Source organism: Chenopodium quinoa, unplaced genomic scaffold, assembly GCF_001683475.1.
Source record: "Chenopodium quinoa cultivar QQ74 unplaced genomic scaffold, ASM168347v1, whole genome shotgun sequence".
In the NCBI taxonomy this organism is placed as follows: Eukaryota; Viridiplantae; Streptophyta; class Magnoliopsida; order Caryophyllales; family Amaranthaceae; genus Chenopodium; species Chenopodium quinoa.
The window spans coordinates 52,576-70,730 of record NW_018742287.1 but is presented as its reverse complement, the minus strand read 5'-3'; the positions used below and the strand labels follow the sequence as shown (position 1 = coordinate 70,730).

Below are 18,155 nucleotides of genomic sequence, written 5' to 3'. Positions count from 1 at the left end.
ATCTTTCTTCCATAAAGGAATTTGATGGAAACCAGAATAAGCGTCCATAAAACTCATCAAGGCATGGCCGGCTGTTGAGTCGACCAGGTTATCAATTTTAGGCAGAGGGTAACTGTCTTTAGGGCACGCCTTGTTCAAGTCTGTGTAGTCTACACACATTCGCCAGGTGCCATTCGGCTTTTTAACAAGCACCACATTTGCAACCCAATCTGGGAAGTAACATTGCCGAATGAACCCTGCATCAAGTAATTTTTTGACTTCGGCGGCTGCCGCCTGACCTCTTTCTTCACCATGGTTCCGCTTCTTTTGCCGTACCGGCTTCTTTTTAGAATCCACAGCGAGTTTATTACTGCCAGATCAGGACTAATGCCTGGCATTTCATGGACTTCAAATGCAAAGATGTCCTTGTATTCTTTCAACAGATTGTGAAAGTCGTCACCAAGGTTTCTCAGAGCAGTCGTCCCAACTTTGACTGTTCGGTCAGGACGTGAGTCGTCTAATATCAGGTCCGCATGCTCACCAGCCGGCTGAGGGCGGAACTCATCCGGCCGCTCCTCTGCCAATGATTGCTATTTTCTTGCTTTTCTTGCGGACTCTGTCTGGGACGCCTTTCTCTTTTTGTCGCCTGTTTCTTGAACAGGCGCACTCTCCTTGACATTGTCAAGGTCTGTTTTTTCTCCACTTGACCCAGTGGCCATAACAGTGGGCTTGACATCCGAGAGATAGCACTCTCGGGCCATCCTCTGATCTCCCCTTAGGGAGCCGACTGTTCCATTATCCCTTTCAAACTTAAGCAGCATAAGTGACGGGATTATAACAGCCTTGGAATTATTCAGGGTTGGTCGACCCAGAATCATGTTGTAGGCCGAGAGTTCCTCTACTACTAGGAACCGGACTACCATGTGTCGTCCTTCTCCTTTCTCGCCCAGGCGAATGGGTAGATCTACTCATCCCAGTGGGTGGACGACTCCTCCTCCAAACCCTATTAAAGGGTGGGAGGCCGGATGTATGCAGTCCGCCTAATATTTCAGTTTTGACAGACATTTGCTGCTGATGAGATCTGAGGAGCTCCCGGTATCTATGAGGATTCGGTCAACTCTCTGGTTGGCCACTTTACATTCAATAACGAGAGGGTCGTCATGCGGCCCCCTTATTCCTCCTAGATCCTCTTCAGTGATGACAATCTCAGGAAATGTATATTTGGACGGCCGTTCTTGGTGAACGGAATTTACATCTAACCGCCTTATATTATCTTTGTTGCCCCTAATAGTGGGGCCGCCTCCTGAGAAGCCGCCTGCAATGGTGTAGACGACTGCATCATCTGTATCGGAACTGTCGGCCTGTTGATTCTTTTTGGCCGACTGCTTTTTTGAGGAAGTGTTCCCCGTAGATTTCTTGACATAAGTGTCAAGATCACCTTGATCAGCCAAGCGGTCTAGGTACCGCATGAGACTGATGCAGTCATTGGTGTGATGACCAACGTCATCATGATAAGCACAGATTTTGTCTTGGTTCCGGTTGCTCGCAGAACCCTTCATGGGGAGCGGCTTCTCAATTGAGAACCGTCCCTTTATTTCTTTTAGGATAAATTGGTTATCCTTGTTAAACACATACTTTGGGGAGTATGGTTTGAATTCTTTCTTCTTTTTCTAGGTCGGCTGTTTAGAGGAATCAGCCGCCCAAACCTCTTTTCTTTTCTCATCTTTGTTGGACGACTGTTTCTGTCGTCCCTCTCTTTTGTCGAACCTCTTCCCGTCCGACTGTTTTATCGTACACAGATCAGTCGCCTGTATATAGGCTTCTGCTTCAATCAAGGCCTCTTGAAGAGTCGCCACCCTTTTTCGAACTAAATCAAATTTGAAGGTAGACCCGTCTTTGAGACCTCTAAAAAAGTCAGTATAAGCTACCTCATCCGGTAACCCTTGAATCTGTATTCTCATCAGGTTGAACCGCCTGATGTAAGAACGAAGCCCCTCCTTCTCGCCCTGCTGAATTGTTCCCAAATCAAGGGTCGTTTTCTTCGCAGGGATGTTCATAGCGAAGTTGGAGGCAAATAAGTAAGCAAGCGTCCTGAAGCTGTTTACACAACCAGTCGGCAGGTTGCCGAACCATTGCTGTGCAATTCCCTTGAGAGTCGCTGGGAAACACTTGCACCAAGTGGGATCATCCAACCCTTGAAGGTACATCAGGTTGGTGAATGCCATCAGATGGTCTTCTGGGTTAGTAGTGCCGTCATAGGCGCCTACTAGAAAATTTTTTACTTTGGCCGGCTGAGCGGCTTCAGTAATTTCCTTGGAGAAGGCCGACGGCTGTTCACCAAGTCTAAGCAGCCGTAGCTGCCAGTCCATAGGTTGGACGTTTTTTGCTGCAGGTCCACCAAATGGAGGTGGCTGCATAAAATACTGTTGTTGCGGCACAAATGGTAAGTTTGGTACCGCCTGGGCACTATGAAAGCCGGACTGACGGGAGGTGCCGCCTGACTGACTCTCATGGTACGACTGAGTATGCCTCATCGAGGCATTTCGCAAACTGTCCTGAAAATTTGAAGTAGAAGCCGACTCTGATAATCGGTCACTCTTCTTCTGCTCTAGCAGGTGCCGAGCATCTGTGAACGTTTGCTTTGACCCGTCCGCCTGAATATGACGAACCGGCTTCCTATTTCCCGTAGGATAACGGAGTTTTGTGAAATCAAGAGCAGGTGGCTCCCGCTTCTTGGATTTAGGATGGGGAGTCGCCTCTCGCCCTTGAACTGGCTTCCTCTTCAGTGAAGTGGAAGGTTTCTTGGCCGACTGCTCTTTGACTGAAGCAGGCGGTTTTTTGTTGATCAACTCTTGAATCTCTCCCTTAAAGTCCCTCATGAAGGTCATGAGTTCGTTCCTTGTGATGGGAGCAGACCCATCAGTCGGCTGTTGCCGAGCAAGCGGTGCGCCTGCTGGCTCGCTTCCTGTTTGAAGATGATCCCGTTCCCTCCTTTCGGTATGACGGGTACGTCGGGCCCTTAGGGTCCCGTCTGGAGCTGTATGAGTTTCAACTTCAAATTCACTTTCGGTATCATGGTCCGACTGAACTTGAGGGTCGTCTAGGGGACGCCTCTCTTCTGGAGTCGGTACAGACTTGGATGCCATCTCTGAAGTACTCTCCCCACAGACGGCGCCAAATGTTTCGGGGTTTTCTGATGTCCTGCGGGAGAGTTACAATTCCGAGACTGGAACCGGACGCCTGTACCTGCAAAATAACGGAGACTCCTGAGAGCTCCGCCTCCAACGGTCAAGTTAGTACCTGATTAAGGAGTAATTAATTCGGAAATTAAAGTAATAAAATCTCTCTAGGTGAGAGTGCTTAGTGTTGGTAATCTGCGTCGTAAGCGAGATTAGCCGGTTGTTGGTGTTCCGTAATATCTCTGTTCTTCTCTGCTTGATTTCTTGATTATTCGATTACCCAACTAATGAGGATTAATTAAGTATTTATAGCCTTGAGAAGCGTGCCACTCTCTAGGTTTAAGGTAAACCTAGGGCTGATCGGGCCTCTAGACTGGATTGGGCCTTGATGGCCGGTTTTCCCATTTGGCATGGGTGGACACGTGGCGTGTCTAAATTGGTCCGTAGAGGACGTATCTGTGATTGACACGTGGCAGGCTCCTGTTGGCCTTCGTGAAGGACACGTGGCGGAACCTGGTTGGTCCACTTGTCAGACGGTGATTGGTGGATAAAAATCCCCTAATCAATACTCTTGGGGTTTAGGGTTTAGGGTTTTGGAATAAGGATATTTATCTAGTCTTTCCCGAAATGATCTTCAACTTCATCAAACGATCCAGAAGAAAATGTGATTGATAAATGGGAAAAAAGATGAAATGATCTATTTCAAAGAAGAGATAGGGTGAAAGACGAACTAAAAGAAGCTCTATGAGAAATTGGAAAATAATGAAATCGAAGAAGTGAGGAAGAGAAAGAGAGAACAAGACAAATTCCAGGAAGCACAAAATAAGAGAAAGAAAGAAGAAGAACAACAAAAGAAGAAAGAAGAAGAAAAAGAAGATTAGAAGAAAAAACAAGTTTAAAACCTCAAAAAGAAAGATGAAGAAGATTAATATTCTAGGGCTTTTTTTTTTTTTTTTCTTCCTTTTAAGTTCTTAAGTTTAATTTCGCATATATGATATTCAGAAAATCTATGAAAATTCCTTAGAATATATGATAATTATCTTATGTAGTAATTAAAATTTTCGAATATATGATATTCGGAAATGAATTTTAATGAAAACTTGTTATTTTTATAGATATATTATACAATAGATAATATTATAATTAGCTGATATTGACTAATATGTATTTTATATTGGCTGATATATTTCTTCAATTGGCTAATGTGTTTATTCTGTTGTCTAATATATTATATGTCTAAGCCTATATGATACTTATGTTGCCTCATATGATATTTCAATTGGCTGATATGATTATTTATTTGTTTTATTGATGTTTCAATATAAATTACATGACTTGTACATTAAGCCAAAATTTAAATGATATTAGTCAACAATAAGAATATATAAGCTAACAAAGATAACATATCAGCCAAATAAAGAGCATATTAGCCAAATAAAGAGCATATCAACCAAATAAAAAACAAAATCAGCCATTTAAAATAATATATATCAAAAACGCATTAGCTAGGAAAATAAACCATATCAGCAAACAAAGACAGTATATCAGCCAACATAAAATTCATATAAGCCAGCAAAGATAACATTTCAGCTTAGAAAGTTATGAATTCAGCCAATTTTAAAAAGATGTAAGCCAACAAATAGAAACATATCAGCAAGTAAAAAAGACCATATCAGCCAAAAAAAAAAAAAAAAAAAATCAGCCAACAAAAACATATATAAAAAAGTATCAGCTAGCCAAATAAAATATGTAAGCGAACAAAAATAACATTTCATCTTAGTAGTATGTGATTTCAGCCAATTAAATAAATATATATAAGCCAACAAATAGAAGATATAAGCAAATAATAAAGAGCATATAAGCCAAATAAAAAATAAAACCATCAACAAATAATATATAATAAAAAACGTATCAGCCAGCATAGAAAACATATCAGCTATCTTAGTAATAATATCATCGATTCTTATAAAAGTCATGATGCTCATATATAATCCATAGTTCTCAATGTCGGCAATCTAATAAATTAAGAGTTATTATCTATATATTGTATACACATATCATCAATTCATGCCATGGCCCCATTTTTTTTTTTGTTAATATTAATATTTCCAAAAAATAATTCAATCAAATCTAATTAAAGTAATAATGGTTTTCTGCTTTATAAATAAAGTCATACACATGTTTTTGCAGTGTACATACTTTTTAGAAATCACGTGTAGAATAGTTGTTTTGGTCATAGTAAAAGAATTACTTTTCCAGTAGCTGTATTAAATTAATTAATTTCTATATAAAGGCCGTGTTTAACTTCTATTTTTTGTTAGTATATTGTTAACTTATATTTTTCTCTATCTACAAAATATTTGACACTATGGATGAATTTTACGCTAATATGCTATCAAGTTCCATGAAATTCAGAAGTCCTTATAGGATTGGTCTGGTAAATAATTTATCTTGTAACTTATTCTTTTATTTTCTGTATTAACAAGTATTTTTTTTTGTTTAATTTCTCTCTTTTTTTGTTCACTTCTTGAAGAATGGAAATATATTATACGTAATTTTAAAGATCCTGTTAAAGTTTATCGTGGACATAATGGGCGTGCTTGGAATGTTAGAGTAATAACTCTACCACAAGACACTGGAGGTGCTGGAGGTTTATTTATTGATGAAGGATGGACTAACTTTATAGATTATAATAATATTGTTGATGGAGAAAGACTGGATGTTTATTACGCCAGAAATAGAATTTTTCACATTAGAGTTTTTGATAGAAATGGAAAAGAAAGGCTTCCTACTGAAATCGAAAACAATATTAATATGTAAGCCAAAAAGCTTTATATAAGTTGTTTAATAATCTCTATTAATCTTCTATGATAATATTCTATAATCTTTGTAATTGTGATTTATGTGGAATTTATAGTCTATATATATCCATGCTATTAAAGTAGATTATTTCAGCTATCAAAATATTTAAAATAAGTACAAATAAGACAACAAAATGATGATTAAAAGCATCAGTATAAATATATAAGACTTATAAACAACTATTTAATATATTATTTAATACATATAAGCTATAGTAGTAAACATAAGCCATTTAATAAAACCATTTAATACAAGAAGATAAATATTTTAAAAAATTATTAGTCAGTAATATAATACACAACTACACATATAAGCAAACATTAGGTTGGTATTAGCTAATAATAGGATCATATAAGATATCTTAGTAAAGTTCTTTTAATAGATATTTTAGATAATATATAAAAATAATCTAATAGTTATCTTCAAACTGTATACACAATTGATCCTTTTCAAAAAAAAAAAAAAAATCAACAAATCTGACTGAAGTCATAATAATTTTCTGCACTATGAAAAAGTCACTCACAGTTTTTCGCACATGTAGAATATTTTATTAGTCAAATTAAATTGTTTATATTACCATTAGTTATATTACATTAATTCGCTTAAATTATATGTTATAATAATTGTCGTTCATACATAAGACATCTCTATATAAAGGCTATTTTAATTTAAGTTTTTTCTATAAAAATACTTTCTTTAATAAGCTTTATTGTTTCTATATAAAGGTTAAAACATATATTATTAATGACTATTTCACCAAATTCCATTGAGCAATTGCGAAATTCACCAAATGCCATGAGCCTTTTCTAAATTCACCAAATGCTACCGAGTTTTACAAAAATTCACCGAGTGCCATTAATGACTGGCGACCGTTAGTTGACCCCACCACTTGCCACGTGTCACCTTCTGATTGGTCCATTATTTAAAAAATATGAAAAATAACCAAAAAATAGAAAAAAAAAAAAACAAAACCTGCTGCCAGCTAGCCATTCCGGCCACCCCACTGCCAAAACCTTTTGCCGCCGAACCCCACCAGCCAGCCCCGGCGGGCGCGCCTCCCCTTTATGATTTCGGCCACCCCACCCCTCCCCTTCCGATTTCAATGCCACCAGCCCATTCCGGTAGCCCCCTTCCCCTCCCTTTCCTCGCACCCCCTTTCCTCACACCAAAATCGATGCATTTCCGTTTCCATTACCATTTCCATTCAATTTCAAGCTATCCACTCCATTAATCATCGGAATTTCTCTCTCCTCCGTTGACGAAATCGTATTCTCCCTCACAGCTCGAATTCGGAGAAATCTAGGGTTCCGCGAACTGCAACTTCAAAAGTTAAACCAGTAATAAAGGGGGCAAAAGGTTGATTAATTAAAACTTCTGAGATTTGAGCAAAAGGTGGGCTTCTCCCCTATTTTCGAGAGTTTGCACGGTTGAATTTGGGGTCTGAACCACCAGATCGAGGCCAACACCTGTTGAAACAGTCACAGCAGCAGAAAAGGAGTTCGCAAAAAGAGCTTGAGTAGAGTTTTCCGATGAGTTCCCGGAATCAGAGTTGCCATCTCTAGCGAAAATTGTTGGAGAGGAGGGGTTTCGCGACGGGAAAGAGGAGGGGAGGGGGAGGGCTTGCTTCGGCGGCCGCCGGCGCGCCTGTCGGTGAGGGTGCAGGTTGCCGGCGGCAAGGTTTCGAGTTTCGGTGGCAGGGAGCGGGTGGTGGCTGGGTGGTTTCAAGATTTTTTATTTTTTTTAATTTTTTTTTATCTTTTTTCATTTTTTTAAAAAATATTATTTTTGTCAAAACTAACCAATAAGAAGGTGACACGTGGCAAGTGGTGGGGTCAACTAACGGTCAACTAACGGCCGTCAGTCATTAATGACACTCGGTGAATTTTTGTAAAACTCGGTGGCATTTGGTGAATTCGGAAAAGGCTCATGGCATTTGGTGAATTTCGCAATTGCTCAGTGGCATTTGGTGAAATAGCCGTATTATTAACTTATATTTTTCTCTTCTACAAAATATTGATGACTATGGATGATTTCTATGCAAATATGTTATCGTGTTATGTGAATTACATAACTCCTTATAGACTTAGTCTTGTAATTTGTAATACCCCGTATTTTTGAAACGTATTTTCTAATTAATAAATTATTTTCTAAAAAGGGTATTTTTAGTAATTTATTCTACTATTTGAATTTTGGATCCAAAATGATATTTGAATTTTGGCGCCAAAAGTATTTTAAAACTTAATTATTATTTTTGGTTTTTGAATAAGATTTATTATCCATTTAGTTTATTTTGAAAACCGGATTATTTATATATATATATATTTCTGGATATTTTAATTAAGGAAAAAAGTTATATTTTATTATTTAAAATAGGAGGTCCGAAAATTCCTATTAATTAGATATTAAATTCGGATTTTCCTAGTGTGGAAAATCTAATTTTCTTAGTTAATTTATTTAGTGAATAATTGATATTCTCTTAATTCATTATTTTATACAATATATACTATTTACACAATTATTTTTAATCCCTTAAATCTAGCAAAATATTTCCCTAAATAATACATAGGGTGTCCGAAATTTTAAGCTATGGAAGCTCAAAAATTTCGCCCACCAAGGTTGGATTTTGGGTGAATTATTTTGGTAATTGTATTTTCAATTATCTCCTTTAAATCTATTATTTTCTTTAATTTTTATTTCCCATCTCCTAAATATTTGATCATCTTATTTCCCTACCTTATTTCATCCTTGATTATTCCCCATGTAAACCTCCTTTGCCATATTATTTTTCATGACAACATACTTTCCTTAATTGTATTATTCTTAATCACCTTAATCTCAAACTTTCCATATTTTATTTAACACTCTTCTCCAAGTAATTTCCTTAATTATTTTTACCATAATTCTTCCTACATTCTCTTACCATAATTCATGCATGAGCTAGCCTATAAATACCCATTGATTCATGGCTAAACACTCACACCAAATTCTCTAATTCTCTCCTAATCTCTCTTTAACTTTCTCTTCTCCTTTTCTTTTCTTTTCTTTCTTGCGCCACCACCACCAATCACCACGACCACCACCAGTCACCGCCGACCACCACCACCGGTCATGGCCCTGGCAGTCACCAGCTGCTGCCACCTCTCTCTCTCTCTATTTTCCTTGGTTTTCTACCTCTTCTTCTTCTCTTCTCTTATTTAATTAATTATTATTATTATGGGGGGTTTATAAAAATTATTATGAGTATTTTTAATTAAATAAAATCAGATTTTTATTCATGTTTATGAAAAATAACTTAAAAGGGTTCATGTATATAGAGTTGGGGGTTTTTAATTTAATTGTTGTGATTATTTGTTAACCTTATATTAATTAAGGTTATATTTCTTTAAAAAAAAACATTAAGGTTATATTTATTTGTAGGGTGTGTTTGATCCAAGTGCTTGAAGTTTCATTGTGTTTTCTAAGCGAGGACCAAAAGTACGTTAGGTGGCTAGATACTTTTGAAATTGATTGGATTGAATAAACATGTTTTGCATGATTTTTATGGTGATTGAATTAAATTATGAAATAAAAGCTTGTTAAAATAATTGGTTTGATAAATAAATTGGAGGATTGATTTTATATCATGTTTTGAGTGGTTTGAATTACTAATCATGTTTGAATAAAGAAATTGATTTGAAAAGTTTGATGAATTAAGTAAAAGGTTTTCAAAGTAAGAGTTATTGATATTGAAAAGTTATTGATATGAGATTTAATTCTCAAGTATTTATTAAAAGGTTGATTTTAAAAGCTTTAAAAGCATAATTATTATATTAATCCCACTATGCGGATTCATTGAAGGCTATGAACTTTGTATGACCTAGTGTTTCTCCAATAATAGCCTTGAAATAGTAGGAGACTAGCTTGGAGGGTGTGCATACTTAGAGAGGAGATTGAGTTTTCAAAAATAATTGATTTGACTAATCATTATTATTGAGTTATTGGAATATTGAGAATTGGTTTTCAAAAGAGGAATTGATTTTGAAAAGAGGAATTAGTTTTATAAATCGTTTCATCGAATTATTGAATTATTGAGAATTGGTTTAATCATGAGTTTTTGAATTCATTATATTGATTATTGGAACTGGTTTTAAAAGCATGTTTGCGAATAAATTGAGTTTACTTATCTTGCACTTATCGTACTTAGCATATTTTGCTAACCCGTATTTCTTATTTGTTTTGGTTCGCCCTGTTTACCGTAATGGTAAGCAGTGTTGACTAATTTCAGGTGGAGTCAAGAATTATGCATATGGGAGTCCAGGGAATATTCCTTACCTAGATTAGGGTTGTTGGTCTTGGTTTAATTATGAGTACTCATGACAATGGTTACTATTTATATTATTATTAATAAAGAATGAGTTGAGTTTCCGTTGCAAAGTATTGGTTTTGGTTAGTAAGTTTGATTAGCCTTGCGTAATCACGCGGCGGTAATACGCCTAAGTTTATCCCTACGGTATAATTATACGTATTATACTAGTATTTTCGTAGAGGGAGATTTGGGGGTGTTACAAAGTGGTATCAGTTTTCAAGGTCTTAAAAAGATTAAAATTGGGAATAATAATAAAAATTGTGGGTAGACATAAGAGGGCATATAGGATAGATAGAGTTTCGCATTTGTGTGCGAAAGTCAAAAGCTTTATTTTTATATAAAACTATTTTCCTATTTGTGGGAAGATGATTGAGAAAAGGATGCTCGGGTTCTCTACGGAGGCCTATAATGGGGACGCCTCTCTGTTAGGAAAGGCTCTCCTCGACGCTGTAGGTAACTTTCCTGGGAGACGCGGGCTCGACCGTCCTATATCATGACTCAAGTACATTATTATTATTTTCTAAAACAAAAAGAATTGAAAGTATTTGAAACTTGAGTTGTGTGATTATGTGTGCATTAAAGTTGGTGTTAAAACACCTTAGGGTATGGTCTATGGTCCGAAATTTTTGAGCTATTACCCATAATTGGGTGATCTTGAGTTATATATACTTTTTTTTTTGAAACCAAGTTATATATACTTGGTTGATTGAGTTATGAATTGGTTATTGCAAATGGATTTTTGAATTGAATTGTTTATGTGATTTAGCATTGAATTGATTGTTTTACATGTGTATGTGAAACAGTTGGAAAGGATTGATGATATAAGAAAGAATTACTTTAACTTGCATTACTTGAAAGATGATGGAATCACAGTTAGTGAGTTTATTATTGGAATTGTTGCTTTGGCCTTAAACCTTTATGAGAAGAATAACCTGGAAGCTTTGACCTAACCACCTTGGATGGTTCTTTTGGCCTAGCCCATCTACCTAGAGTTCTCAAATATCAACCTCTCTTTGACAAGTATGGGGATGTGATCAAGAAGAATGGGTTGTGGAATGCAAAACACCATTATAAGGGGAAGTGGTTAGCAAGCATGTCTAGCCTTAGGAGGGACTTTCACTATGTGGAACGTAAGTTTGAACCTAGGAGGAGAATTGTGAAACTTCTTAAACTCCATGCAACACTTCATTGAGAGAAGATGAGCAAATGTACTACTTAAATGCCTAACTTTCTTTTTCATACCGCAAAGACCCTCATGAGTTTGTGTCATCTAGTAATGAGTCCATACCACCTCTTAGTAAGAGCAAGAATTACCCTTCTCCTACTCGTACTCCAATTTATGAACCTCCAAAACGTCCTAGTCCAAAAGTTCACTTTCATGTTGCAAAAAGACCTAGAACTCGTACCCAAGCTGTCAATCAAAAATCACCAAGTCCAAAAGTTCAAAAGCCCAATGCTTCTTCAAACCAACCTCGTGGTGATGTGAGCCCAATGAAAAGCCTAAGTTACACTCTAGGCCCGAAAAATAATCTAAGTAAATCTGGGTCAAGTTCATCAGGCCGTACTTCGAGCTATGGTGGCTATAACCCAACCTTCATAACTGACCCAAGTGATAGGGATAAGTCCAAGAGAGATGATCCTAACTATGATCCGGATGAAGATGACTATGGTGAAAGTTTTACTTGAATGATTGAACTATGATTATGTTTATTGCTTTCAATAATTGCCTTAGATGGCAAAGTTGTACTTTTCTTTAATTATTAATGAGATGAAGTTATTTCTATTGAAATTTTCTCTATGTTACTAAGTGAATTAAATGCTTATATGAGTAGAACGTGTTTTAATCTTCAAGGTATACCTAGGAAGTATGTCTGCAAGGATGAGAGACCAAGTCAGAAGTAAGCACACTAGTTCCAAAGTAGGGAAGGTCCTTAGAAAGCCAACCCATATCACTGAAAACATCACGAAAGTGGTGAAAAAGGGAAACCGAAATTCTGACCTTGACTCTCACAGTGAAGTTTTTAAGAGAGTTGATGCAGCTAAACCACCTGTTTACTTGGGAAAGGAAGACCCAACCGGTATTGAAAACTAGATTAGGGAGTTCGATAAGTTGTTTGATGCTATTAATTGCCCAAGTGAGCTGAGGGTGAATAATGGTGATTACTATTTAAGGGAGAAAGCTGACTTATGGTGGGCCCAAAGAAATGATGAGCTGTTGAAGAGACCAAACTTTGGGTGGGAGGAGTTTAAGGAAGCCTTAAGGGAGAAGTTTTACCCTTCCTACTTGAGAAAGCATAAATGCATGGAGTTTACCAACATGATAATGGGGAACATGTCTATTAATGAGTAATACAACAAGTTCATAGAGTTGATGAGGTTTTCCCTGGAAGTAGTCCCTACCAAAACCATCAAACCTCAAAGATTTTAGCAAGGCCTAACCGTGACCCTCCAAGGGAAGCTAGGGGGAGTTACCTTCAAGACCTTAGATGAAGTTTATGGCCGTGCAGCCCACCTATACGGAATCAAGGGGAGGGAAATGGAGCAGTTGGAGTGAAAAGGAAGAACTCGGACTCTTTTCATGGGGGTGAAAAAAGGCTTAAGCCCAATAGTAACTACCAAGGGAATTCTGGAGATAGGAGGGACAAGAAGGGGAGCTTTGGGATGGGAAGGGAATGGAGGCCAGTCGTCCAAGTCTTGGGGGATTGGGAACCAAAGGAGTGAGAAGCCTCAGAGAAAGTATTTCTGCAAGCTGTGTGGAAAAGATCACCGAGGGAAGGACTGTGAGGGGAAACCGGTAACTTGTCGTTACTGCCAGAAGTTGGGACACCGTAAGTACGAGCGTTACAAGAAAGAGGCTGACGTTAAGTCAGGGAAGGTGAAAGAGTCTAGTGCTCCTAATAAACCACCTCAATCTAGTGGACCTATACCCAAGGTTGGAACCAGTAGCGTTGTCGGAGGTGCCCTAAAGGGTCGTGTGTTAGTGATGAGCAGCCGTGAGGCTGAAACTGCTAATAATGTGGTAATAAATGTTTTCCTTATAAGTTCATTGCCTGTGAAAGTTTTGTTTGATTCAGGGGCATCCCATTCCTTTATTTCTAAGAGAGTAGTTGGAAGTCTCGGGTTAGAAAGTCCTGAGTCAGTTTCTCTATATGTGTCTATTCTGTTTGGGGAAGTGAGGAGTTGTTCTAAGTTGTTTAAGAGTGTACCTATTTCCATCTCTGGGGTAGAATTTCTGTCGGATTTGATAGAGTTCGATTTAAAGGATCTCGATGTAATTCTGCGTATGACACTAGTAGGAAAACACAAATTAGCATCGACAATATAGCACCGGTTCTTGAAAACTGGTGGGAAAAAATATAATGGCACTGGTTAACCAGTGTGTTTTGTTTTAGAAAATGAAAAAAAAGGAATTGGCACCGGTTAACCGGTGCCCCTAATCTTATAAACCCTTATATAATAACCCCCTCTCTCCCTGAAATGCATGCTCTCCTTCTCTCTCTCCTTATCTCTCATCTCTATTCTTCTCTCTCATCTCTGTTCTTCTTCTTTGTCGTTCTTCTCTTTCATCTCTTCTTTGATCTCTCTAAACTCTTCTCTGATTCTCGTTCTTTTCTTCTCTGATTCTCGTTCTTTTCTTCTCTGATTCTCGTTCTTCTTCTTTGATCTCTCTCATCTCTGTTCTTCTCTCTCATCTCTCTCATCTTTCGTTCATCTCTGATCTCTCTATGCTTCTCTGATCTCTCGTTCTTTTTCCTCTTCTCAACAACAACCAAGCACAACAACCAAGGCGCTGCCGTCAACCAAACAAACATTGCCGCCGCCGTCAACCACAACAAACATCACCGCCGCCTAAAATCAGAAATTTGAGGTTAAGGTTTCTCGGTTCTTTAGCTTTGCGTTTCGGTTTCTTGGTTATGGGTATTTTCTGGGTTTTCGGGTTTCTAGGTTCTGGGTTTTTCACGGTTTTTTCTCGGTTTTTGCTTGGTTTTTCTGGGTTCTTTGGGTTTCTAGGTTTTTTGTTTTTTTTTCTGGGTTTTTTTTCGGTTTTTTCCGGGTTTTTCGATCTGGTAACTTGGATTTTTAGGTTTTTCCAGGGTTTTTTTTTTTTTTTTTGGATGTCTCGTTCTTCTTTCTCATCTCTTTGGTTTTATTTTTTTGGGATGTCTCGTTCTTCTTTCTCATCTCTTCTCTAGTTTTTGGTTTTATTAATTTTGGTGTTTTATGATGTAGGTAGTATTACTTCAAAAAAAAAATTACAAGGATTCCACATAGAAGAAGCTAAGGATTCAAGATTCGGATTAGCATATTTTGTTGTTCATTGTTGCGGTTTTTTTTTAACATATATATATATATATATATATATATATATATATATATGTATATATATATATATATATAAACACACATATATATACACACACACACACACACACACACACACACACACACACACATATATATATATATAGGAAAAATTCATGGGAATAATCCCACCTTTGGGCCGTTCGCTTTTAATAATCCCACATTTGAATTATTTTTTAATAATCCCACCTTTACCCCCCCCCCCATTCTTTTTTAATGGTCCCAACCGGTCATTTAACTTGCTATACCAAGTTACATGCCACGTGTCGCAATCTAATTGGCCTTAAATATAAAAAAATTAAAAAAATCATACTTAATTAATTAAGAAACTACTTGTTTCATAAAATAATAATAATAATAATAAAAAAGTAAAAAAAAAAAAAGAAATATCCTACCAGCCCAACCACCCTCCACGACTGCCCACTACCACTAGCCTTCCCTGCTGCCTGCCCACCGACGACGGAGGGCCACGCCGACTGCCCTCCCCTTCCCATTGAACCGCCAACACCTTTTCCCACCCCTTGAACCACAAACCACCCTCTAAAATACGTTCACCGCCCCTATATCCCTCCCTCCCTCCCCTTCCGCCGCCCCGTTTTTGACTCCCTCCCCTTCCCCTATCCCTTTTTCTGCCCCCTCCCCTTCCCCTCGCCCCAGTTTTGGCCCCTTTGCCCTTCCAGGCCTCGATTTTGGCCCCCTCTCCTTCCCATGCCTTAATTTTGGAAATGAATTTGGTGATTTAAGGCGACGAAAGGTGCCGGAATAAAGGTGGCGACCGGAGCGGGGCTAATAGCCTGTCTGGGACGACGGTCAGGGCGCGGCGATGCTGGGGGCTGGGAAGACGGTGGGGCAGGGAGGTGGCTGATAGTTGTTTTAATTTTTAGTTTTTTTTCATGAGAAAATTATTGAAAATAAGTAATTAATGTTAATTGCTAATTATCATTTCTTAAAACAAAATTAAAATTAAAACTTATTTTTTTCACCAATTACGTGGTGACACGTGTAAAATAAACTTAAAAAAAAAATTACCTCTTCAACCAGTTACTGGTCACCCGAGACCATTAAAAAAGAATTGGGGGTAAAGGTGGGATTATTAAAAAATAATCCAAAGGTGGGATTAATCCCATGAATTTTTCCTATATATATATATGTGTGTGTGTGTGTGTGTGTGTGTGTGAGATTAATGTATATTACGATTTGGTGTTTTTTTTTTTCTTAAGGGATTTTGATTGCTTTGTTTCATGCCGGTGCCAATGGTAGCAAAAACCAAAAAATAAAAATCGCAGGACTCACTTTTAGCACCGGTTAACCGGTGCGAATTCTTAGTTTTCCCACCGGTTTTGAACCGGTGCTAATTTTTTTATTTTTAGCATCCCTCAAATCTGGACCGGTTCAAATCCGGTGCGAAAGGGGGGGTTTGAACCGGTGCTTATTTGCCTTTTTTGCCTAGTGTGGATTGGTTGGGAAGGTATGAAGCAAAGATTGATTGTGCAGCTGAAAAGGTTACTTTGACTAGCCCAAATAAGGCCAGAATGGTGTATAAGAAGGAAGAGAAATGTTCAGGGTTGAGAATTATTTCTGCAATGTAACTACAGAAGCTGGTTGAGAAGGGTTGTCTTCTGTTTTTGTGTAGTATTCAAGAGATTGACAGTGAAGAAAATAAGGGTGATGTAAGTATACCTGTTGTAGAGGAGTTTCCTAATGTATTTCCAGATGAGATTCCTGGTATGAACCAGTGAGGAATGTTGAGTTCACTATCGACCTAGTGCCCTGGTACTAGACCTATTTCTAAAGCTCCATGTAGGATGGCTTCAGCTGAGATGAAGGAGTTGAAGACTCAGTTGGATGATTTGTTGGAAAAGGGTTACATTCGACCTAGTTCCTCATCTTGGGGAGCTCTAATGTTGTTTGTAAAGAAAAAGGATGGAAGTATGAGGTTGTGCATTGTTTATAGAGAGCTGAATAAGGTGACAGTGAAGAATAAGTATCCACTACCAAGGATTGACGATTTGTTTGACCAGCTGAAAGGGGCTGGAGTATTTTCAAGGATAGACTTGAGATCAGGTTATCACCAGTTGAGAATTCCGGAGCAAGATATAGCGAAGAGTGCTTTCAGGACCCGTTATGGTTATCATGAGTTCATAGTTATGCCGTTTGGTTTGACCAATGCACCAACAGTGTTCGTGCATTTGATGCATAGGATTTTCAGGCCTTTGGACAAGTTTGTAGTGGTATTTATTGATGATATTTTGATCTATTCAAAGGATGAAGAGGAGCATAAGGAGCATTTGAGACAAGTGTTGTCATGTTTGAGAGAGCACCAGTTGTATGCAAAGTTGTCCAAGTGTGAATTCTGGTTGGAAAAGTACAATTTTTGGGCCATGTGATTTCCAGGGAAGGAGTCTCAGTGGACCCAAGTAAGATTCAAGCTGTCAGTGATTGGCCAACCCCAAAGAATGTGTCAGATGTAAGAAGTTTCTTGGGTCTGGCAGGCTATTACAGAAGGTTTGTGAAGGATTTTTCTAGGATTGCAAAGCCCATGACAAGTTTGATGAAAAATGAGCATAAGTTCTCATGGACTCAAGAGTGTGAAGAGGCGTTTAAGACCTTGAAAGAAAGGTTAACCACAACACCTGTGTTGGCTTTACCGGATGGAAGTGATTTATATGAAGTGTATAGTGATGCATCGAGGTTTGGACTAGGATGTGTCTTGATGCAAAGTCGAAGGGTGATTGCGTGTGCTTCAAGGCAATTGAAACCACACGAAGGGAATTACCCAACCCATGATTTGGAGTTAGCTGCAATAGATTTTTCTTTGAAGATTTGGAGGCATTATTTGTATGGGGTGACTTGTAGGATTTTCACGGATCATAAGAGTTTGAAGTACATTTTCACCCAAAAGCATTTGAATGGGAGGCAAAGAAGATGGTTTGAGTTTATAAGTGATTATACATTGGATATTCAATATCATGAAGGAAAGGCTCATGTGGTGGCAGATGCTTTTAGCAGAAAGTCAGAAATTCAGCGAATGTGATGGTAGTGCTAGATCAGTTATGTGTGGAATTTCAGAAGTTTAATTTGGAAGTGATGGAGCATGGATAAGTGACTAGGATGTTGAATGCCTTGGTGATTCAACCATCCATTTATGATGAGTTAAGGGAAAGTCAACTAGAAGATGAGAAGTTAAAGGCAATTAAGAAAAAAGATCGATGAAGGTCAAGTGTTGGATTTCACCATTGGTGATAAAGGGAGTATTCGTTTTAAGGAAAGATGGTGTGTTGATAGGCTTATCGCGTACCTAACAAAAATAACCTAACTATTCCTTCTAACTGTGTAGTAGGGCAAGTAAGGATCGAATCCCAAGAGACTATGGTTCATTCAATTAATCAGACTCAATTAATCACTAAGCACGTCACCAATCAATAATG

The 18,155-nt window shown here is 37.9% G+C and overlaps 1 protein-coding gene across 1 annotated transcript; it reads left to right on the top strand.

Moving 5' to 3' along the window:
* Positions 1-12,943: 12,943 nt before the first annotated feature.
* On the top strand, positions 12,944-16,466 carry LOC110685508. Its single transcript, XM_021862044.1, has 2 exons — positions 12,944-13,636; positions 16,323-16,466. Exons 1-2 carry the CDS (start codon positions 12,944-12,946, stop codon positions 16,464-16,466), a joined length of 837 nt encoding a protein of 278 aa, XP_021717736.1.
* The last annotated feature ends 1,689 nt before the right edge of the window (positions 16,467-18,155 follow it).